Source organism: Ceratotherium simum, chromosome 22 (assembly GCF_057802395.1).
Source record: "Ceratotherium simum simum isolate JZ-2026a chromosome 22, ASM5780239v1, whole genome shotgun sequence".
In the NCBI taxonomy this organism is placed as follows: Eukaryota; Metazoa; Chordata; class Mammalia; order Perissodactyla; family Rhinocerotidae; genus Ceratotherium; species Ceratotherium simum.
In genome coordinates, this window is record NC_141921.1 from 35731769 (window position 1) to 35751973 (window position 20205).

The following is a 20205-nucleotide window of genomic DNA, read 5'->3' on the forward strand; positions in this document are numbered from 1 at the left end:
CACAGCTGGCTTTTCTACTGAGAGATCCAGCAGGCTGCCGATTGGTATCCCCCCAGGGATATCTGGCTTGAAGTCTAAATGACCTCCCCCAGGGCTGGGCGGAAGGCGGGAGCTTCAATTTCTTAGCTTGTCCCCAAAGAGTATTTGGCCTCTTTTTGAACTAGAGACTTCTAGATATTGGAGTCTATGCCTAATCCTACCCTGTCTGTCCTCGATCCCATTAGACATGTTGATTGAGGTCATGGATAACCTTCAAGCAGAAGGTGAACTGGGTGGATATTCTGGTAGAGAGGCCGAGAGGCTGACACATTTAGTCCTGCCTCCCAGTGGATCAGCTTCCCGAGGGGACCTGCAAGAGGGAAGTTTCTGGATAATGAAACTTACACCTTGAAGTATTGCCTGTCTTATTTTTATTATTATTATTTCCCCCACATGACTGGAAAACATTCAAAACTCTATAGCCTACTTCCCAGTCTTCTTAAGCAGAACATATCAAACACCGTAACTCACCTTGGCTACTGTTGACCAAGAGCTTTCCCCTTCAGGAGCTGGTTGAATCTTGCCTGCAATCCGTGCGGGCCAGAGTCACTGTCTCCACCTCATGGATGAAGAAGCTAAGGCTTGGGGAGCTTCAATGGCTCTGCCAAGAAGTGGCAACCCTCTTCTCAAACATAAAATCCAGAGTTATTTGCTCTCCATCTTTGCAGTCTCTTGCACAATGCAACACTTTCTTGGTGACTGGAAGTCGACAGCTGTGCTCCAGGAGCAACACTGTTGATGTGGCTTGAGCCATCTGCTCCTACACTCAGTGGCCCCGGGTTTGTAGGCTTGGACAGTTATTGTTTAATCATTCCTCCCTCTCCTTTGCCTTCCTACTAAGAGCAGCCACTCTGGCTTCACTCCTGTTCATCCTCTGGGTCCGGGAAAAAGAGGCTGATATCTTACTAGAGTAGCATCTAAAATAAGAGCTTTATGGCATCTGCTTGGATGCTCGGCTGGCTTTTGGTTGTGTTTTCTCGGCTGTGTTTTGGGTAGGTGCAGTGCTTGGCTCATGCCCACAGGTAAGCGGAAGACCTGCTAAGGGGTTAGTGGAGATGCCCTTGCATGTAGGCACTCCTGGGGTAAGTCCTGGCTCTGTCAGTTTGCAGAGCAAAGTACCTAACCTCTGCCAGTCTCTATTCCCCCCTCCATCAACTGGGATTGATCATCTGTGCGTCATCGGGAGTGAAAGAAGATTCAAGCATATAACCCATGTCCTTGCATTAGCCCCATTCTGGTTCTCAATAGGTTGTAGTTTTGTTTTGATTTCTGTAACTCGAAGCATGATAGGACTCTGACCATTCATTCATTCCTGAAATGTTTATTTACTGCCCATTTCTCTGTGCCTAGTTTCCTTATGTGCAAAACGAGCATAATAACAGTACTTATCCAGCTGGGGGATGTGAGAACTTAGTGAGTAAATATATATGAAGTGCTCAGAAACCATGCAAGATATAAAGTAAGTGTGACACAAGTGTTACCCGCCATCATCATTAGTACTGGTTTGTGCCAGGCACTGTGCTAGTTACACTCTAGGTGGACAAAATAGAATGACCTTTGGCCTATGGATCTTGAAGGCTCCTTCCTCCTTATTTTCTCCATGGGGAAAAAAGCCAACCAATGATTCCTCACTGTCTATGAAAGATGGACTGATAAGTCTGAGAGGGTAGCTCTTGGGGACCTGCCAATTTGCTGGCTGCTGCCCGAGACGCTGGCATGGGAGTTCATGCCCCCTTCTCTACCATGTTCTCGCCTGTTATCACGTCTCTGTGCTCTTGGTTTTGGTTCAGCACAATCCAAAGCACCCGCAGACGATTAGTCAAATGGAGAGAACCGTGTTCATCTCACCTAACTCGTAGCCGTGAAGATCAGTGTCTGTGAAAATACTCTATAACCTTCAAAATGCCGCACAGACAAGAGGTGGAGGCAGGGAGCCGGGTGAGGTGGAAAGAGCACTGGATTTGGAGTCATGGACCAGAGGTTAAGTTGTGGCCCTGCCACTTGGTAGCTGTGTGGATCTTTTTCGGTTACTTCTCCTCTCTGAGACTTGGTTTCTCAACTCTCAAATGGGAAAGTGATAGCCCCACCTGGTGGGGTCTTGATGTGCTGGGGTGGTAGTGAGGAGTAAATAGGAGCAGAATGCAGATTTACAGCAATTCAAGGCCCCCTCAAACACCCCCTCCTTCTGGAGGTGAGTTCGCTGCCTGTTCCTCTGAGCTCAAAGGCATTTATTTACACAACCACTAGAGAAATGCTCGTCACTCTACACGGGCTTAGACTGGCCTCCCTGGACACAGACTTGGAGACAAAGAAGTGCATTGCCAGGAGGCTCCCAGGAGAGAGACCTGTCGGGAAGTAAGAGAGGCGAGATTGAGGAGGGGGAGAAGCTGACCCACAGAGAGAGCTTCTGACCAACACTCAGAGAAACTGACACACAGAGGGAGAAGCTGACACTCAGAGGGAGAAGCTGACACATAGAGAAGCTGACACATAGAGGGAGAAGCTGACACTCAGAGGGAGAAGCTGACACATAGAGAAGCTGACACATAGAGGGAGAAGCTGACACTCAGAGGGAGAAGCTGACACTCAGAGGGAGAAGCTGACAGAGGGAGAAGCTGACACATAGAGGGAGAAGCTGACACTCAGAGGGAGAAGCTGACACATAGAGGCAGTTGCTGAGGCCTCAGCTAGTCCTCCAGAGAGCTCTGGGGCTCGGATGGCCTTTTCAGAACTGTCCTGAAGGAGGCAAGGGACCGCCCCTTAAATTGTCACCTCAGCCAGGCATTGGCTACTCTTCCCCTTCTCACTGGGAGGGGTCATAACCTTTGACCAGACAGTTCCCTGCAGCAGAGGCAACTCCCAGTGAGAGAGCAGAGCAGGAGCATCTGATATCCCTCCCTGGAGAGGGGACCGGCCAGACACTGTGCTAAGCATTCCAGAAACAGTGGAGAACCAGACGTAGAATTTCTGCATGGGGCTTTTCGTCTATATATGATCTATGTTTACCCATTTCGTCTCTCCAGCAGCTTGGAAGCCCCCCCTTGGGCCAGAATCTTGTCTCAGTAGAAGAGTGCATAGTTGGTGCTTAATAAGAGTCCGTGCAATTTTGTTACCGGTAATGCACCCGGGTCCCTTTCTTTGTCTCCAAAGTAACATCACCTGCTAGTTTGAAAGATGTGAGTCCTTTCGTCATGGACTAAACCGTCACACAATTATTTTTTCAGACTCGAAAGAGAAAAAGGAAGCCAGCCTGTAGAGATGGAACCTAATTTAGAAACATCTCGCGCAGTATTTGAAATGAAGGCTGGCTGGGACCAGGCGTGGTCAGGGCCCAGAATCTCAGCATCTGCCAGAATTTTGCCGCAGAGGGGAAAAAAAGCGAAGGTGTCTGATGAACTCTCCCGGGGCTCTGCAGCAGGACACCCATTTTGTAGTTTTCCTGGGGAACTTGGCCACAGAGAGTAAATCTAGCCGAAGCTCCGCACCTGCCAAATCCTCTAGGCTCAAACGAGCTGTTGTGCATACTCCAAGTCCTGATGTTATCAGATTTCAGCCCGAAGTATGAGGGGTGCAGAGAGACCACTTGTATTTAAAGAGAGCTGTTGACTGGTCCGTGGGCCTCCATCTGACAACATGGGACTCGGAGCCTACATTCTCGCCTGTCATCCTGTGGGAAGTGTGCTGAATACGGCTACCATTGCCACTGCTGACAGGAATCAGAAGGGCGTGTTTACCTGTGACAGCATTTATAGTGCAAAGCTGCTGACTTGAGTGATTTCAGTCAGTCCCCCACAAGTCTGTGCAGTAGGGTGCTCTGTGAGCTCGAGGAAGTTGTTCAAACTCTCCGGGCCTCATTTTCTCCACCTCTAAAGTGGTAATAGAACCTCTCAAGTTATTGTGAGGATTAACTAATGTAATACCCATGAAGCTCTTAAAGAAAACAGCACCCAGAATGTAGTAATTTCTTATTAAATGTTTGCAATTGCTGATAGGTAATTTTAGTCTCACTTTATAGGAGAGGAAACGGAGGTCCACAGGGGCTAAGTTTATGAATAAGACACCTGGGTATCAAGGAAGGAAAACATGGGGACCAACGTGCAAATGGGGCCAGACTTTCCTGTGCTGCATTTCCATCATGAACCCATTACAGTCATGCGCTGCGTGACGACGTTTCAGTCAATGACGGAAGCATAGACGACGGTGGTCCCATAAGATTGGTACCGTACTGCCTAGGTGTGTAGTAGGCTATACCGTCTAGGTGTGTGTAAGGACACTCTATGATGTTTGCACAATGACGAAATTGCCTTATGATGCATTTCTCGGAACGTATCCCTGTCGTTAAGCAACTCTTGACTGTATATGCCTTAAACTTGGGAACAGAGGAAATACAGACTCCTCAAAAGAAAAAAAAGTTGAAGGGATAAGGTTGCCAAGGAAGGAAATTAAAAAAAAAAAAACGCTCGCACTTTTCAAACTATTGAATCCTTCTTATCTTTATATTTAGATCTAAATACCAGAAGGGGTATCATATTCAGAGGTAATTAGGTTTGAAAAAGCTCTCATTGCTCTGAGCCCTCCACGAGGGCTTTTGAAGGCCTGTGCTGTGGTGGGGGTTTTGCACCCACCTGGCCTCGCCTCATTTTGGTGGTTTCCTCCCCCGACAGGAGTTCAACTGGCAGACCCCTCAGGAGCAGAGGAAGGTGTGATCGTGGTGCCTTGGCCCCCTGGTCTCCTCGGGAATGAAGGTCATCGGGGTTCTTGTGGTCTTCGCCTCCTGCCGTGAGTAGCAGCAGCTGGGAGAGCTCTAAGGTGCTGCCCTCCTGTCTGGGTGTCTGTGTCTCCGGTGGCCCCTCCTGAGGCGGCATCTGGTGAGGGAAAATCACGAGCCACTAAACAGAGAATCAGGAGTGGAGCGGGCCCCCACCGGAGTCCTGTTGCTTCTGTTTCTTCTGCAAAACGGGCTGATCCCCAGTTTTGGAATCTCACAAAATTTCTGGGAAACCAAAGTTTGCTCACTATTTGCTATGAAAGAGGGCATTTGACTACTGTTTTACCGCACACACCCCCTTCAGGAGTCTTTTTTTTTCCTTTAGATGCTAGTTGCCTTTATTTAAAGTCACGTGGGTTCCAGAACAAAACCGCAGACATGTATCTGGCTAATTTAGCAACTACTAATTCTTAACAGGAAGGCAGTCTTATGGTGACTTATGGAATAATTGGTAATTGTAAGTCACTGCTACCAGGAGATCAGATTACGTACCTCTGCTAAGTGAAAGAGAACTTACTAGGAACAGTGCTGGGTCTGTTGGAAAACTCTTCAACTCTTTGGTTTTATTAGTTGAGTAGAGATTTGTCTAAATCCATTTTTCTATGTTTCGGCTACATAGCAATAACTTTTATGTCCCTAAGTCAAAATGTCAAAAATGGGGTTCCTATTTTCGCTTAGTCAGTTGTGGAATTTACAGTTTTCAAGATCATGGTGTGGGGGCACCCGTATGCAGGAGGGCCACTTCTGCAGCCCCCACAATGTGTGCCCAAGATCAGCGCCTGAGTGTGGTCCCCCCTCTCTCCAGGGCCTGCTGGGCAGCGGTGACCATCTCTGGGCTTTGGCCCCCTCTGTGGTGCTTTGTGACAATAAGGCATCCAAAACCACAAAGTGAGACGGGAAGGCTCCTAGGAAAATGTCCCCAAACCCTCTGTCTCTGTGTTTCTTCTTCAAGTTCATGTTTTTATTTTATTTTTACTGCAAAATTAATATATGCTTGTAATTAAAATGTAAAATAAGTGAGTACAGAGTGACAAGATAAAACTTCTTTTCATCCTTCCCAGACCCCAATCTTTTTCCTACACCCAGATATGACCACTCTTAAGAGTTCGATATACATTCTCCTAGGCCTTCACACACACACGTATTTCAAACATTTAATAGAAAAGTAATAAATGCTCAGTATAAAAAATATCAAGTTGCATAAACATATATAAAATAAATGTTGCCTGTTCTTTTCTCCACCTACTTCCTCAAGCCCATTGCCTAGAGATAGTGCTATTAAAAGTAATATGTTTTTAAGACATCATTTACTTATTATCCCCCTGTCAGTGGATATGTGGGTAGTTTCCAATTTTTTGATATCACAAATAATGCTGCAACAAACATCCTCATATATATTTTTTCCTCACACTTTTATAAGCATTTTGCAGAAGTAAAAATTGCTGGATCATTTGCCATTTAAAAAAAGGGATCAAGGGCATCTTTTCTGCCCCTAAAGTATTTTGTTTCTCCTATAAGACTGTAAATGCCCCAGGATATTTGTAGGGACCGGCATTTCTGGCTTTGAACTTTCCCATTTCTCATTAGACCCAAGGTGTTTCTGCCCAGGACGGTGGGTTTTTACTTTTGGAGGGAAGACTGGAGTTGATAGTAGACTGTTGTCCTGAACGTCATGGAAACTGGGTTCTCATTCTGGGCTAGCAAGAAACTAGCTGTGACACGTGGTAGATCTGATCCTATCTTCTTTCCCTTAAAGGGGCCCATGATCACAGCCATGCCCATGCACCATACAGGGGTCTCCTGATGTCCCGAATGCAGAGCATCTAGTCAGCGGACGCCAAGGGGCATGGCACTCATTGCGTCTTTTCATCTTCCTTATTTCTCATTGGCAGTGATGGCCCTCACCCACAGCAGCTTCTGGCAGTTTCAAAGGATGGTCAAACACATCACTGGGCGGAGTGCCTTCTTCTCATATTACGGATATGGCTGCTACTGTGGGCTTGGGGGCAAAGGGACTCCTGTGGATGACACTGACAGGTGCGTGCAGAGGCTCCGAGGCCTCCTGTCATTTGATTTGCCTTGAAATCCATGCTTAAAGCGACAGGGAATGGGACTCTTGCATTGCAAGTAACAGAAACCAGTTCATGTGCACAGAAGAAAAAATCTGAATGGAAGTGAAAGGAAGGTCTTGAGGAACCCGGGGCCAGGGCTGGCTTCCTGAATGTGTGGCCCATGCAGTTCACAGGGCTGGTGTTCCTAAGGGCTGGCACGTGGTTTACTGCTCTGCTGTCACCATCTTGAAATTCTCAATGATGTTTGAACAAGGACCCCTGCGTTTTCATTTTGCACCAGGCCTCACAAATTACGTAGTCGGTCCTGCTCAGAGCTCTAGAAATGTTTTCAGTCCTCAGTCCTCGTGATCAAACAGGGTCTTCTCTCAGCTCCCCAGTTTTTAGGATTATAGGTGCAGCAAGGCTGACTCTCTGTCTCTCGGTCCTAATTCCATATTCTGGGAGAAAGAATCCTAGGGGCCCAGTTTGGAAAAGTTGTCCTTCCGGGTAAGGTCACCTGGCACAAACTTGGCTGCCAGGCCTGCTCCTGAGGACTGGGAGGGAGTGTGAGTTCCTAGAAAAAGTGCAGCTTGGTGTAATCTGGCGAGGAGATGGGAGGTAGCAAACAGGAGAGTTTGCATGTTGTTTCATTTGAAGAAATAAGAAGCAAAATGTTCCTCGCCACTTTCAATCTAGCGTCGATAAATATGCCCCCACTCCTGGGGCTTCATTCCTCTGGGTTGGGCTCATGAGACCATGGAATGTTCCGGCTGGAAGGACCCCAGAGCCCTGGAGGGGAACTGACGCTGATGAAGTGCCCATCATGTGCTGAGCACCAGGATTGATGATTTGCACCCAGGGCCTAATTTAACCCTCTCGGTGAATGGCCGAGGCAGTGTTACCATCCCCATTTCACAGGTGACAATGATGAGGACCCACTAAGCCAAGTGGCAAAGCCCAAAGACACGCAGCCTGTGAGTGGCAGAGTCAGGATTTGAACAAGAATTTGCCTGTTCAAAGTCTGGGCCCTTTGATGCTCTGTGCCCGCCCTTCCAAGTTCAAAGGCTGCTGTGAATTTTAACACTATAAGCCAAAGACGACAGACAGCAAAGAGCCAACTTGCAGGTGGGGATGGTGAGAGAGGAAGACAGAAGCGTCTGGCCCAGGGCATCAGCAGAAGCATTTTCTTTTTCATGGCTTAGAATCCAGTCCCAGGTCTCTGCCTTCCTGCCCCTTGTGCGCTGGTTGAGGAAATGAGCTGAGGCCGTTGCCTGCCCAGCTGTTTTCTCTCCTCCAGTGTTCTCCCTTCCTGCCCCTGGCCGACTCTGAACACCATGAGAGCAAGGACTGAAGGGTCATGTATGTTTTAGCTTCTCAGTCGTCTCCTCAGAAGCTATCACAGAGCTTGGCACACAGTAGGTACTCAGTAAAAAGTCATTAAGTGAAGGAATGAGTCACACGGACCTAGATTTGAGTACCGCATCTATCATTTTCCTGCTGTGTGTATAATTTTGGTAAATTCACCTCTCTGAATCTCATTTCCTCCCCTATAAAATGGGGACAATGATCACACTTCATAGGGTTACTGTGAGGAGCTGTGACGGCAGGAGGTACTAGAAAGGGCTCACTCACTGTTAGTGGTTGTTTTTATTATTTTTAATATGATGAAGAATTTACCTCCCTACCTTCAGCGCCTCCTCGCTCAGGGGAGGAGGCAGGTGAGTCCTCACCCATCCTCTGCCTGGTCCTCCAGGGCCTCACCCACAGGGAAGGCCCCCACCTCCCTCTGGTCTGGCCCCCAGATGCTGCCTGGCGCACGACTGCTGCTACGAGAAGTTGAAGCATCTCGGCTGCCAGCCCGTGCTGAACAGCTATCAGTTCCACATCGCCAACGGGACCGTGGTCTGTGAGTAGCCTTCTCTGTAGAGAAACGTCTTAACCTGAGCCTTTCCTTAATGTCTGCCTCCTCGCAGACCCAGAGAACTTTTAGGAAAGGAGATTTTTCCAAGTGCTTTGGGATGGAAAGCAGCAATTCTGAGAATCAGAGCATTCGAGTCCTTGCTTGGTCTCCCTCTGGTCTCTCCTGTCCACAGCTGTATCTCCAGCACCCTCCAGGAGCACGGAGCCTGGTGCCTGGTGAATAGTATGTGCTCAATAAATAGTTGTCAACTTGAGAGTACGTTGAATTTCGCAGCTTCGCGTGGCAACTGTTGCTGTTGAGAACATTGCTCCTTGTGCCTGTCGTGTGTTAACAAAGGAGTTCGGCCGTCTTTCAGATGAACAAATATTTGTGAGGGCGACTGCATGCCAAGCACTGTGATAGGTGCCACGGGGGACACAGGAGTAAATAGGTGGGGCCAGGGAAGGGAAGTCACATGCCATCGAGGCCATGCAAGGAGGAGGGCAAAGGACAGGCTGGGCAAGGACTGAGTGTCCAGCACGTGGGGAGCGGCCCCAAATATCCCGCAGCCTGTTCTGGACTCTGGGTGTGTGGGGGGCAAGTTCAGTCTAAAGAGCAAGCATGTTGGAAAGCGCTGGGCTGGAGCCGTCTTGCAAATGCCATTCATTCCGGTGGAGCCAGTGGTTTGAATGCCCCTTAGAGCGTGCATCTCGCCTCCTGCCTGGCCTTGTGGAGTTGCGTGGACCACTTTCCTCCCCGAGTGTATTTATTCACAGCTGGAGTGTATCTTGGAGTTCATCTGTCTCCTCCCGAGGTCAGGGAACCACCTCCCTTCCCCTCATCTCCCCACTTTTAGTGGGTGCTCAGTGCTCAGACCCCAGGTCTCCCCAGTGCCCCCACCCAGGGCTCCGGCTCAGGACACACCAAGACCCACCAAGAGTTAGGACTGTGCAGTCTCCCTGGTCCCAGTGGTGAGACCTAAAATGTAGTGGGCTGGAGACTCAGTCCCCTGCAACAGGAGGGCGAGCTCCAGCTCTGCTTCTCTGCCTCCACAGCCCCGTGCCCCTGGGCACACTGTCAATGGGGAGAGAACCCCTTTTCTTCTATGTGAGCTCTAGGAGACTTCCTGTGTTGGAGCTCTCTGGCCATGACCATCTTCAGGCCTAAAGCAAAGTGTCTCTTCTGTGAGGCCCCCAAAGCCACGTCCAGGAGATGGGAAGGGATCAGGGCCAAGTGGAGGGGCCGGCGACGGAGACAAGAGGAGTTTGCCCCCAAAGCATTGTTTGCTTTGGCGTATGATGCCCTCCGGGGGCCCGGGACCAAGGTTCTGACCACCTCCTCCCACCCCTCTGGGCCCCACACTGGGGGCGGGGAGGAGAGGAGCCGGGAAGTGTGGCTGTTGGTTGGTGAGGGAGGGGGCACACAACAGAGGTACCCCCTGACTCTTCTCAGCCTGGCTCATGCTCTCGCTTTCTCGGTTTCGTCTTACCTCTTTTCATCCTGATCTTAACATCTGTCACGTCAAGTGTTACCTTAACATCGTTGAAAAGGCATCACTTTTAGAAAATATAAACTCAAGGAGGAAAGAACTCCCCCAAAAGTGCAGGGACCGAGGAAGAAGGGAAGAGTGCCCTGAGGAATTTCAGCAGGTACAAAGGGCCTTCCTGCACCGTGGTCCCAGGCCCAGACCAAGCCTCTGCCCTCGGCTCCTGCGGGCTGGCTGCACTCATGAGGCCGGCCTGGGCACTCTGCACCTGGAGTAGTTTCCCTATCAACACTCTTCACCCTCCCATGTGGGGACCAGAGCCACAGCTCGGGACCCCAGAAGATGGAGGAGATGGAGGAGAGTGACCTGGGGCAGAGGCTGGAGCCCTGGGAGTTACCACACGGAAACATCCTCGCCTTAGCACGTGCAAGAGGTGCAGGCAGGGGCTGGGAGCTGGACCGGAAAGGTGGCCTGGCCTGTGCTTTCTGCAGGTGCCACTCCCTGCCAGGCAGCAGCAGCCAGCTGCTCCTGAAGCTTGACCAGGGCTCCTGGAGTCCAGAGCCCTTCTTAGGAAGTTAGCATGGGGGACACTTCCCCGTCACCACCGGGTCATCAGCATCCCCTCCTCAGCTGACCCCGCCAGTGAGTACACACCCCCACCTTGCTGAGCCCCTGCTCCTGGGAGCTGGGTGACTGGGTTCTAATCCTAGGTCTGCTCTTGATATGTGCTGAGACCTCAAGGGAGACCCAGGCACGTCCATTCACTTGCCCAGTGTTGACTGTGTCCCTTGGGTGCCCATCCAGAGCCAGCACTGGGCCAGGGGCCAGGGGTACAGAAGAAGGCAGCCTCCGGCCCTGCTCCCTTGGTGTTCTCCAGAGCTGAAAACGCCCTTAGGGACCATCCAGACCCACCCCTCATTGTAGTGATGGGCAGACTGAAGCCCAGAGAGAAGAAGGGTTTGATCCAAGTAACAGGCAAGATTAAAACACATGTGTCTTGAGCCTTTCCAGTGCTCTGGAACACACTTCCTGGCCTGAGTGTTTGGGGCCTCAGTTTCTTTATCCATAAAATAGGTTCAGTAACAGCAGCTGCTGTTGATGAGCATCTGTGACAGACGCTTCACACATTGCACCTTGAACCCCCGCAGTAAACCTTGGAGGTGGGCATTGTTCTCCCCGTTATTGAGGAGGACCCTAAGGCTCAGAGAGGTTAAGAGAGAAGGCCAAGGTTACACAGCAAGGGAAAGAAGAGTCAGGATTTGGACCCAGGTCTTCTGACTCCAGAGCTGGTGCTCCCATGCACACTGCCCTCCCTCCCCAGTGGCAGGGGCGGTCGGGAGGGTGATGGAGATGCGCTTAATTGGAGGGTTCACACAAATGCAAGTCTTATTGTTTGCAGGACTCCGGTTAGAACGCTCAGCCCTGGCCCAGGAGAGGCAAAGAAAAGCAGATGGAGTTTGCTCCTCTGTAATGCCCCAGATCTTTCTGTTCTAGCTCTGTGTACCCTGCTAAGAGGCCCAGAGAGAGCGCATGCTTTGGAGTCAGGCAGAGCTGGATCTGCGTCCCAGCGTCTGCCCTTCTAGCTGGATAATTACACAACCACCCTGGGCCTTAGTCTCCTCATCTGTAAAATGGAGACAATAATCTGCACCTCATATGGTCGCTGTAAGGGTCGACGAAAGGGTCTGGCCCATAGCAGGTGCTTAGTTAATTTAGAAATTGAGATTTCTTTTTTCATCTAAGTTTTCTTTTCCCCTTTATTTTATGGAAAAGCCCTGGGAATTTTTCTTATTACTGTTGAGAGATTTCTTTGAAGCATCTGCTCTGCACTTGCATCCCCTCAACCTAATGCCATTAACCTGTGATAGAATAAAACCTCTCCCCCCACCCCAGTCACCCTGCAATTCAAAGAGCTGCCCTGCAAGGGTTAACTGCCTCCCCAGCCTCCGAGTTCTGAAATCCCACACCCAAGCCTGGTCCCCAGTTGCCTAGCAACCAGTGGCTGCTGGGGATGCAGGGGAGGGAAAAGAGAAAAACAACGGGTCTGTCCACCTCTCTAAATGTCGCTGGGAGATCAGGGCAGAGAAAGGCCTGTGACCTGAGCCCTGGGGCTGGTGGGGAAGGCTGCTCTTGGGCAACCAGGATGGTTGTTATCCCTCCTTTGAGTGGGCTTACATAAGGGCTTGGCATTTGCAAGGGACTTTAAGATCAGCCAGCGGTGACACCCCCTCCACCCACACATGCGTGCATATGTTGTGCAGGGAGGAGCCTGGCTGTGGGAGGCAGAGACTGGGTTCCAGCCAACGGTACCACTGTTACCTCCATCTCTGAGCCTCTGACGTCTCCCTCTGCCAACGGGGGAAGGTGAACATGGTAACCACTGGAGTTTGCAGTTTGCAAAGATCTTTCTCCTTTAGTACAGAATGTATTGCTCACTGACACATCACCCTTTTTCTCTCTTAGCATTTGTCTCTACCTGACATTATCTTGTTTACTTATTTGTTTACTTCTGCATTGACTTTCTCCCCAACTAGAAGGTGAGCTCCGTGAGACCAGGGAGCAAGCTTGCCTTGTTGGGGGGCACTCATGCTCATAGAGCCCCCAGAGAAGGATGCCCCCAGATATGCAATGTGGGGTCCTTGCTCAGACCTATAACCCTAGTCCCTAGCCAAAGGCCAGGCACATGTTAGGAACCCAATAGCTGTTTATTTAATGAGTGAATGAATGGAAAAACTCTTGAAATAGTTGATGCAATTATCTTTATCCCCGTTTGAAAGCTGAGGAAACAGGCTTGGAGCAAAAAACTTGCCTGAGATCCTAAAGCACGCGGGTGGAAGATCTGGAGCTGGAGCTGGGCTTCCTGTTTCCTGGGATGGGGCTCCTTTCACTGCCTCTCAGGTCATGCAAGTCCAGCCAGGGAGGCGGTACCAATAGTGAGGGAGCGTTCACTGTGTGTTCGAGGCTGAAGATCTGCAATGAAAAGATAAGCCGCCTGCCTGGAAGGAGCTGGCGTTCAGGCTGGGAGACAGACCATAAAATATTCAGAAATAAAGATACATTTGGGTAGTGACAAGTGCTATGAAGCATCTAAGACAAGGTGACAAGCTAAACAGTGACAACAGCAGGGGGAGGGAAGGATGGGCACTTTGGGTGGCCGAGGAAAGCCTCTCTAAGGAGGTGGCATTTAGCCAGCCTGGTAGAAGCAGAGAAGACAGGAAGTGAGGGGAGATGAGGTTGGGTCCTGCAGGGCTGGGTGGACAGGGGTAAGGAGCTCGCCTTCTACTTCAATCACAGAGGGAAGCCATCAGAGCGTTTGAAACAGGGAGTGATATGCACTAATTTGGCTTTAGAAAGATTACTCTGGCCACTGTGCAGAGAAGTTGGGGGGCAGGGAAGGAAAGAGGGGGAGCCATTAGTGGGCACTGGGGAGAAGTTAGCACAGCTTGGGGCAGGGTAGTGAAGTGGAGATAGAAGTGTCAGATGTGTGTGTGTTGGAGGTAAATTGACAGGACCTGTGGATGGATTAGATGCGGGGTATGAAGGAAAGAGAGGCTGAATCCAAGATTCTCGGCCTGAGCAGCCATAGACAATGGTGTCATCCGCTGAGCTTGTGCAGATGGGGGAAGAGCAGACTGTGAAGACACAGCAAGAGCTTGGCATGAGCCTGGGTGAATTTGAGATGCATATCGGACACCCAAGGGGAAGTCAAGTGAATGTGAGCACGTTGGAGCCTAGAGCTCAAGGGACATGTCTGGGCTGGGATGAGAATTGGAGAGTCAACAGTGCTCAGATGGTATTTAAAGCCCTGAGACTGAACAAGAGCACCCAAGGAGAGAACTTAGAGACCAGGACAGAGGCCTGGGGCGTAGATGGTTAGAGGCCTGGCAGGTGGTCTGAGTTGGCCGTAGGCAGGAGTGGAGACCTTCTTGCTTTGTCTCATTTGAGGAATTATGTTTCATGGAATGAGAAGGAATATCCTGAGGCCATCAGTTCCATTCTTCATGCCTCAGTTTCCCCATTAGCAAATTGGAAGATGCAGAATCTGGATCTAGGCTTGTTTTGAAAAGATGGCTTCCATAGATGGCATTTCTTGGGCTAGGGCTGCCTCTTCTTCCAGGCTGTGACAGGCCTGATCCTACCACAGCTTCAGATGCCTGCAGAAATGACAGTCCACAGCCATAGACCACTGCTCAAGATAGGTTCCAGAAGGTCTGGGGACTGGGCAAACCATGAGAGGTAGAGCTGATGTCAGGAGCAAATTTTACTCCACGCATTGGAGAGGATCTGAAGACAAAGCAACGAAGGGAGAGAGCTGTGAAAGAAAGGAAGAAAGAGGTTCGGAGAACTGAGATGGAAAAGAAAAAGAGAGGAACAGCAGGCAAAGAGATAGAAAGAGGAAGGACAAGGAAGAGGAAAGGGAGAGGAGGTGGCTGAGGCAGGGCGAGAAGAGTGTCTCCTCTCAGGTTTCCAGGGAGACAGCACCTGGTGAGTGACAGCATAGGGCGCCTGGCCTTTTTGGGAAGAGAGCGAGGTTGAATGGGCCGGGGCGCTGCACCCAAGTAGCCCTGTCCCCTGAGAGGACCAGCCATACGACCAAGTGGGCCCCTGCAGACCGCGGCAGCTGCCCTGGGCGGGGAAGCAAGGGGCGTGCTGGGTACAGACGAGGGGAGAGGCCTGGATGAGGACGGGGACAGGGGCTTTCGTGGGGCTCTCTGGGGGGCTGGGGCTTGGTGGATCCTGAAGGATTTCCACAGACGGGGAAGAGGGAGTGCCAGGGCAAAGGTGATCCAGGCGTCGGGAACAGTGGGAGCAGCAGAAGCCGAGAAGCGAGGCGTGAACATCGCTGGCACATTTCCTGAGGGTGAACGGAGAGGTGCCGCTGAAGCGTAGGGCGGCTGTCAACGTGTCCTGAGAAACCAAGTCTCCAGGGAGCTGTGGGAGGACAGCTTCCCGCAGGAACTGTGGACTTTGGAGAGGGACGAAGACAAACAAACAGACCACAGCCAGCGCTGGGTCCGACTTCTTTTTCCTACGTGTGAGGCTAAGGTGCCCCATCCTAATGCTAACAAGCGTTTCCAGAGCACTCTGTGTGCTGGGGACATACCACCACTCCATCTGTAAAGAACAACGACGAAAATCCTCACAGCCATCCTGTGAAGTAGACACCGTTGTTTATTTTTGACACTATTATCTTTATCACCATTTTCTATGAGGATACTGAAGCTGACTTGCCCAAGGTCGGCCAACCAGGGAGTCTGGCTGCCTCCCTTCTTGTCTGCCAACCCTCGAAAGAGAGTGGAACCGGGCTGGAGTTATCTAGAAAGAGGAAACTGTGCCTTAGGCACCCCCTACACACACACACACACACACACACACACACACACACACACACACACACGGAGTACTACAGCTCTGACTACTAAATAAAAGATCGCCTTCTAGTGGTGACTCAGACAAAGGGCAGACACCTGATCCCAAAGGCCCATAGAGGTTTCATTCATTTATTCACCACTGTTTGTTGAGCACTCACTATGGGCCAGCGTTGGTTCTGCATGCTGGGGATACTGTGATGGACAAGACAGACAAGGTCCCAGCCTCACAGAGCTTAGTATCCACTGGGGACAGACAGACACAAGCAAGTAAACAAATAAGAGAAGTACGGGTTGTGAAACGTACCAGGAATGAAATAAATGGGGATGTGAGGGAGAATGATTGGACAGAGCTTTAGATCAGGTGGCTGGGGAGATCCTCTCTGAGGAGGGGAAATCTGACCAAGACCCAAAGGGTGGGGTAGATCCAGCCACATGAAGATCCTGGAGAGGTGTTTTAGACAAAGAACAGCGAGTGCAAAGGCCCTGGACAAGATGGAGCAAGACATGTGACATAGAGGCCAGTGTGCCTGGCCAGGGCAAAGGTGGGAGAGTGCAGAATGAGGATGGAGAGGTTGGCGAGGGCCAGGTCATGGCACGCCTGCTCTGGAGTCCATGGCGAGGATTTGGAATGTCTTCCCCAAATGGTAGGAAACCACAGTGAGGCTTTAAGGAGGAGAGGGAAGCTAATTCAGGTTACATTTTAAGAAGGTCCCGCTGCTGGCGGCCCGGGTTCGGATCCCGGGCGCGCACCGACGCACCGCTTCTCCGGCCATGCTGGGGCCACGTCCCACATATAGCAACTGGAGGGTTGTGCAGCTGTGACATACAACTATCTGCTGGGGCTTTGGGGGGAAAAATAAATAAATAAAATCTTTAAAAAAAAAAAAAAAAAAGAAGGTCCCTGTTTATTTCCTTCCATTAGGGAGGAAGAAGCCAGCCCTGGTGGTCAAGTGGTTAAGATTCAGCACTTTCACCACCATGGCCCGGGCTTGTTTCCCGGTCAGCAAACCACACCACCCGTTTGAGGGTTGTCATGCTGTGGCGGCTGCACGTTGCTGTGATGCCGAAAGCTGTGCCACCTGTATTTCAAATACCAGCAGGGTCACCCATGGTGGACAGGTTTCAGCGGAGCTTCCAGACTAAGACAGACTAGAAAGAAGGGCCTGGCCACTCACTTTCAAAAAAATTGGGCATGAAAACCCTGTGAATAACAGTGGAGCATTGTCTGATACAGCACCAGAAGGTGAGAGAATGGGACAAAAAGACCGGGCAGGGTTCCGCTCTGCTGTCCACAGAGTCACTAGGAGTCGGAATCCTCTCAACGGTGCTAACAGCAACAGGGAGGAAGAGTTGGTGGTGACAGGGGTTGGGGTAGTGGCCAGGAAGATGCAGAGAGGAAGGCAGAGCATGAAATATTTTAAACGTAGAGAAATCAGTGGAACTAGCTGGTGGACTGGATGTGAAAAGTGAAAAGGGGGGAGGAATCGAGGTTGGCTGCTAGTTTTCTGGCTCGAGTAGGAGGCGGTGCCATTTATGGAGCAGAGAGTGTGGGTGAAGGACAGGCTAGGTGGGCGGAGGGAGCATTTACATCAAGTGTTCCCTTTCGGGCGTCTTAAGTTGGAGACAGCTGAGACGTCCAAGTGAGATGTCAAGCAAGCCGTTGGAAATATGAGATGAGTGCTGAGAAAATGCGTCCCGTTACCTTGTTCTGTGTGCTGCCCAGGTGCACTGACTCGGGGCGCCCTCCCTGCAGCCCACACTCCTCCCTTCTCTTGCTTCCTTGTAGGCTTCTCCTTACTCCAGTGCTGTGGCATGTCCACGTGTGATCAGGGAAGAGCTTGGGGATGAAAAAAAAGGACTCTCAGTCTCTTTCCTTTCTGTTTTCAACCCTTGACCCCTTGCAGGGAGCTCCCTGTTCTCCCAACCTTAGCACCAAACCCTGGGGGTGGGCTGGGAGCCCCCGGTGACCCTCTGTCTCTCTGCAGGTGAATGTGCCCTCGGTCCTGGTGCTGCCTGCCTCTGTGGGCTGAGGGCCTGCGAGTGTGACAAGCAATCTGCATACTGCTTCAAAGAGAGCCTGCCCACCTACGAGAAAAACTTCAAGCAGTTCTCCAGCCGGCCCCGGTGCGGCAGGCGTAAACTCCAGTGCTGTGGGGCCCCGGGGTCCACTTGTTGGTCAGCACCTGCTCCAGAATCTTCCAGGAAGCCCCTCACATCTTCCCCACGGGCTCCGGTTCTTGCAGCTCACGCTTCAGCATCCGGCCTAGGGCACTCCTCTGTCCCTCGGCATCAGGGGACTGGAGATCAGCCATGGAAGAGACAAAGCCCTGGCCTTCTATGGAGGGAGACAGACCGTAAATATACACACAAATAAATGATACCCTCCAATAGCAGTCAATGCTAGCAAGCAATAAAACAAGGTGTCGAGGTAGATGTACCGAACCCCCATCCCAGGAAGCTTCCAGGAGGAGAGAGACCCCAGGATCTACCCTAAACTCTGCCTCCACCCCTACCCCATAATCAGGATGCAGGGTGGACTTGGGAACCAAGCCCACAACCCAGATCGAGCTGGGAGCCAAGCAGACATTTTGGAAAACAAGGTCGTGGCACCCACGCCGAGGACCTGAGAGGCTCACTTGGAGTTTGTTTCTCATTTTCTCAAGTTCTGCCTTCTGAAACCCTCAGGTAGGGAGAAGTTGATGCCATTGTCACCTCTCAGGAGACGGAGCACCATGGAACCTCAGCACCCACTGCTGCTGTGCGGATGTCCTGGTCCAGGCGGATGGCAAAGAAATGGAGAAAGAGGGCATGGGAGAGGGGATCAGAGGTATCCAATGTTTCCATCCAAATTTAGAAGCTCCTGGTTATATCAGACTTAAATTCTAATAAATATTGAAGTGATCTAACTGGGGTGGATTCTGATCTTTATAATGCCCAACTGGTGTGGCAGGTTGCAAAAACGACCACAATTATTCTTACCTCTCTGTATCCTCACCTCTCACGATACAATGCTCAGCTTCTCAGCTAGAGTCTGTTTTCCCCACTCCTTAAGGCTGAGCCGGCCTTGTGACCTACTTTGGTAAGTAGAATGTAGTGGAAGGGATGGTCGAGCAGTCCCCAAGCCTGGGGAGGTCTAGTGCACTTCCACTCTCTCAGAAGAGTGGTCCACCATGAGAAAAACCCTGGGCCAGCCTGCTGGAGGATGGGAGCCCACCCTGATCAGAGTCAGTCATCCCAGTTGTCTCAGCTGAGACCTCAGACATGGGAAGGTGCTCAGCAAAGATCAGCAAAGCCAACTCGTAGCTGACCAGAGACATATGAGAGAGCCTCACTGAGACCAAAACAGCTGCCCAGCTGAGCCCAGGCTAGATTGCCCACTTGCAGAATCATGAGCTAAATAAAGGCTGCTGTTTTAAGTCTCTAAGTTTTGGTGTGGTTTTTACATAGTGTAACTCACTGACATAATTGGTCTTATTCATTGAGACTCCTGGGTTCTCAGCACTGTACTGCACTTGGAGGCCATAGAAACACTGTGGACGTGGCCCCGCCCCTTAACCTTATCGATGTAAAAGGAGAAAGGCCATACTCATGTAATAACGGAGAACACACAGACGGCTGTAATCACTGAGCCACCCAACAAACATTTATTGAGCCCCCGCTATGCATCAGGCCCAGTGCTGAGCATTAGGGAGTCAGATTTAAAGAAAACAAACAAACAAAATCAAATCTAACTGTCCTGGGAGAACATTGAGAGCCATAACAGCTGTTACAAGTTCAAGTGCAGACACTTAAAGTCTGGATGGAGTGACGCTGTCACTGGTGTGAAGACAGAAGGGGAAGCAGAGGGTCTGGGAACCAGGGTCCTGGGCTCTGCCTGGCTCGGCTCGCATGGTCATGCGGTGAACTGGTTTAGTCTTCCCACATGCCCCGCCCGCGCCTGCTGTAGTAATCACAAGTGCTGAAGGGAAGCTTGAGGTTCGTGGGCATCAGCGGGGGTCTTAAAGGTCTGTGAGAGGAGTGGCTGCAGAAAGGCAGACATGGAACCAGGGGGCTGTACCCAAGCCAGGCACCTCCCCTCCTGGGGGGTTCCTGACCACAGCAGAGACCAGCTCCGGACTGAGGAGGTATCTGGGCGACCGGCAGAGAGGCGGAAGAGAGGCTGGGGCCAGGCTCAGCATGGGGGATAGGGGTTCAGTGTGAGATCCAGGCCGTCTCCCACTGCCTGGGCCTCGGCTCCTAAGCTGTAAGATAGAGGAAATGGGCCCGGGATGATACCCAAGCCCCGCTCACGTCCATGCCGATTCTGCGAGGAACGAGGTGGGACTATGGGGGATGTCATCGCCTTTCCCTGGGAAAGCCGGCTCTCCTGGGAGGCAGTCATTCATCCCTCAAATACACGTTGAGGGCCTTCTCCAAGCCAGGGCTGTGCGAAGGGCGGAGAAACAAAGATGCATCTGACTCCACGTTGCTCTCAGACTGGGGCAACACAAGTCAACAGGTGATGTTTGTAAAGGCAGCTGAGAAATGCTGGAATTAGGCTTGAGGAGCAATGACCACCATCCAGGAGGGTCCGATAAGGCTTCCCAGAG

At 51.0% G+C, this 20205-nt stretch overlaps 1 protein-coding gene across 1 annotated transcript; it reads left to right on the forward strand.

Moving 5' to 3' along the window:
* Positions 1-4737: 4737 nt before the first annotated feature.
* PLA2G2C (phospholipase A2 group IIC) lies at positions 4738-18243 on the forward strand. Its single transcript, XM_014783746.2, has 5 exons — positions 4738-4818; positions 6700-6844; positions 8661-8764; positions 17602-17791; positions 18141-18243. The coding sequence occupies exons 1-5, from the start codon at positions 4779-4781 to the stop codon at positions 18241-18243; spliced, it is 582 nt and encodes a 193-aa protein (XP_014639232.2). The 5' UTR covers positions 4738-4778.
* Positions 18244-20205: the final 1962 nt, after the last annotated feature.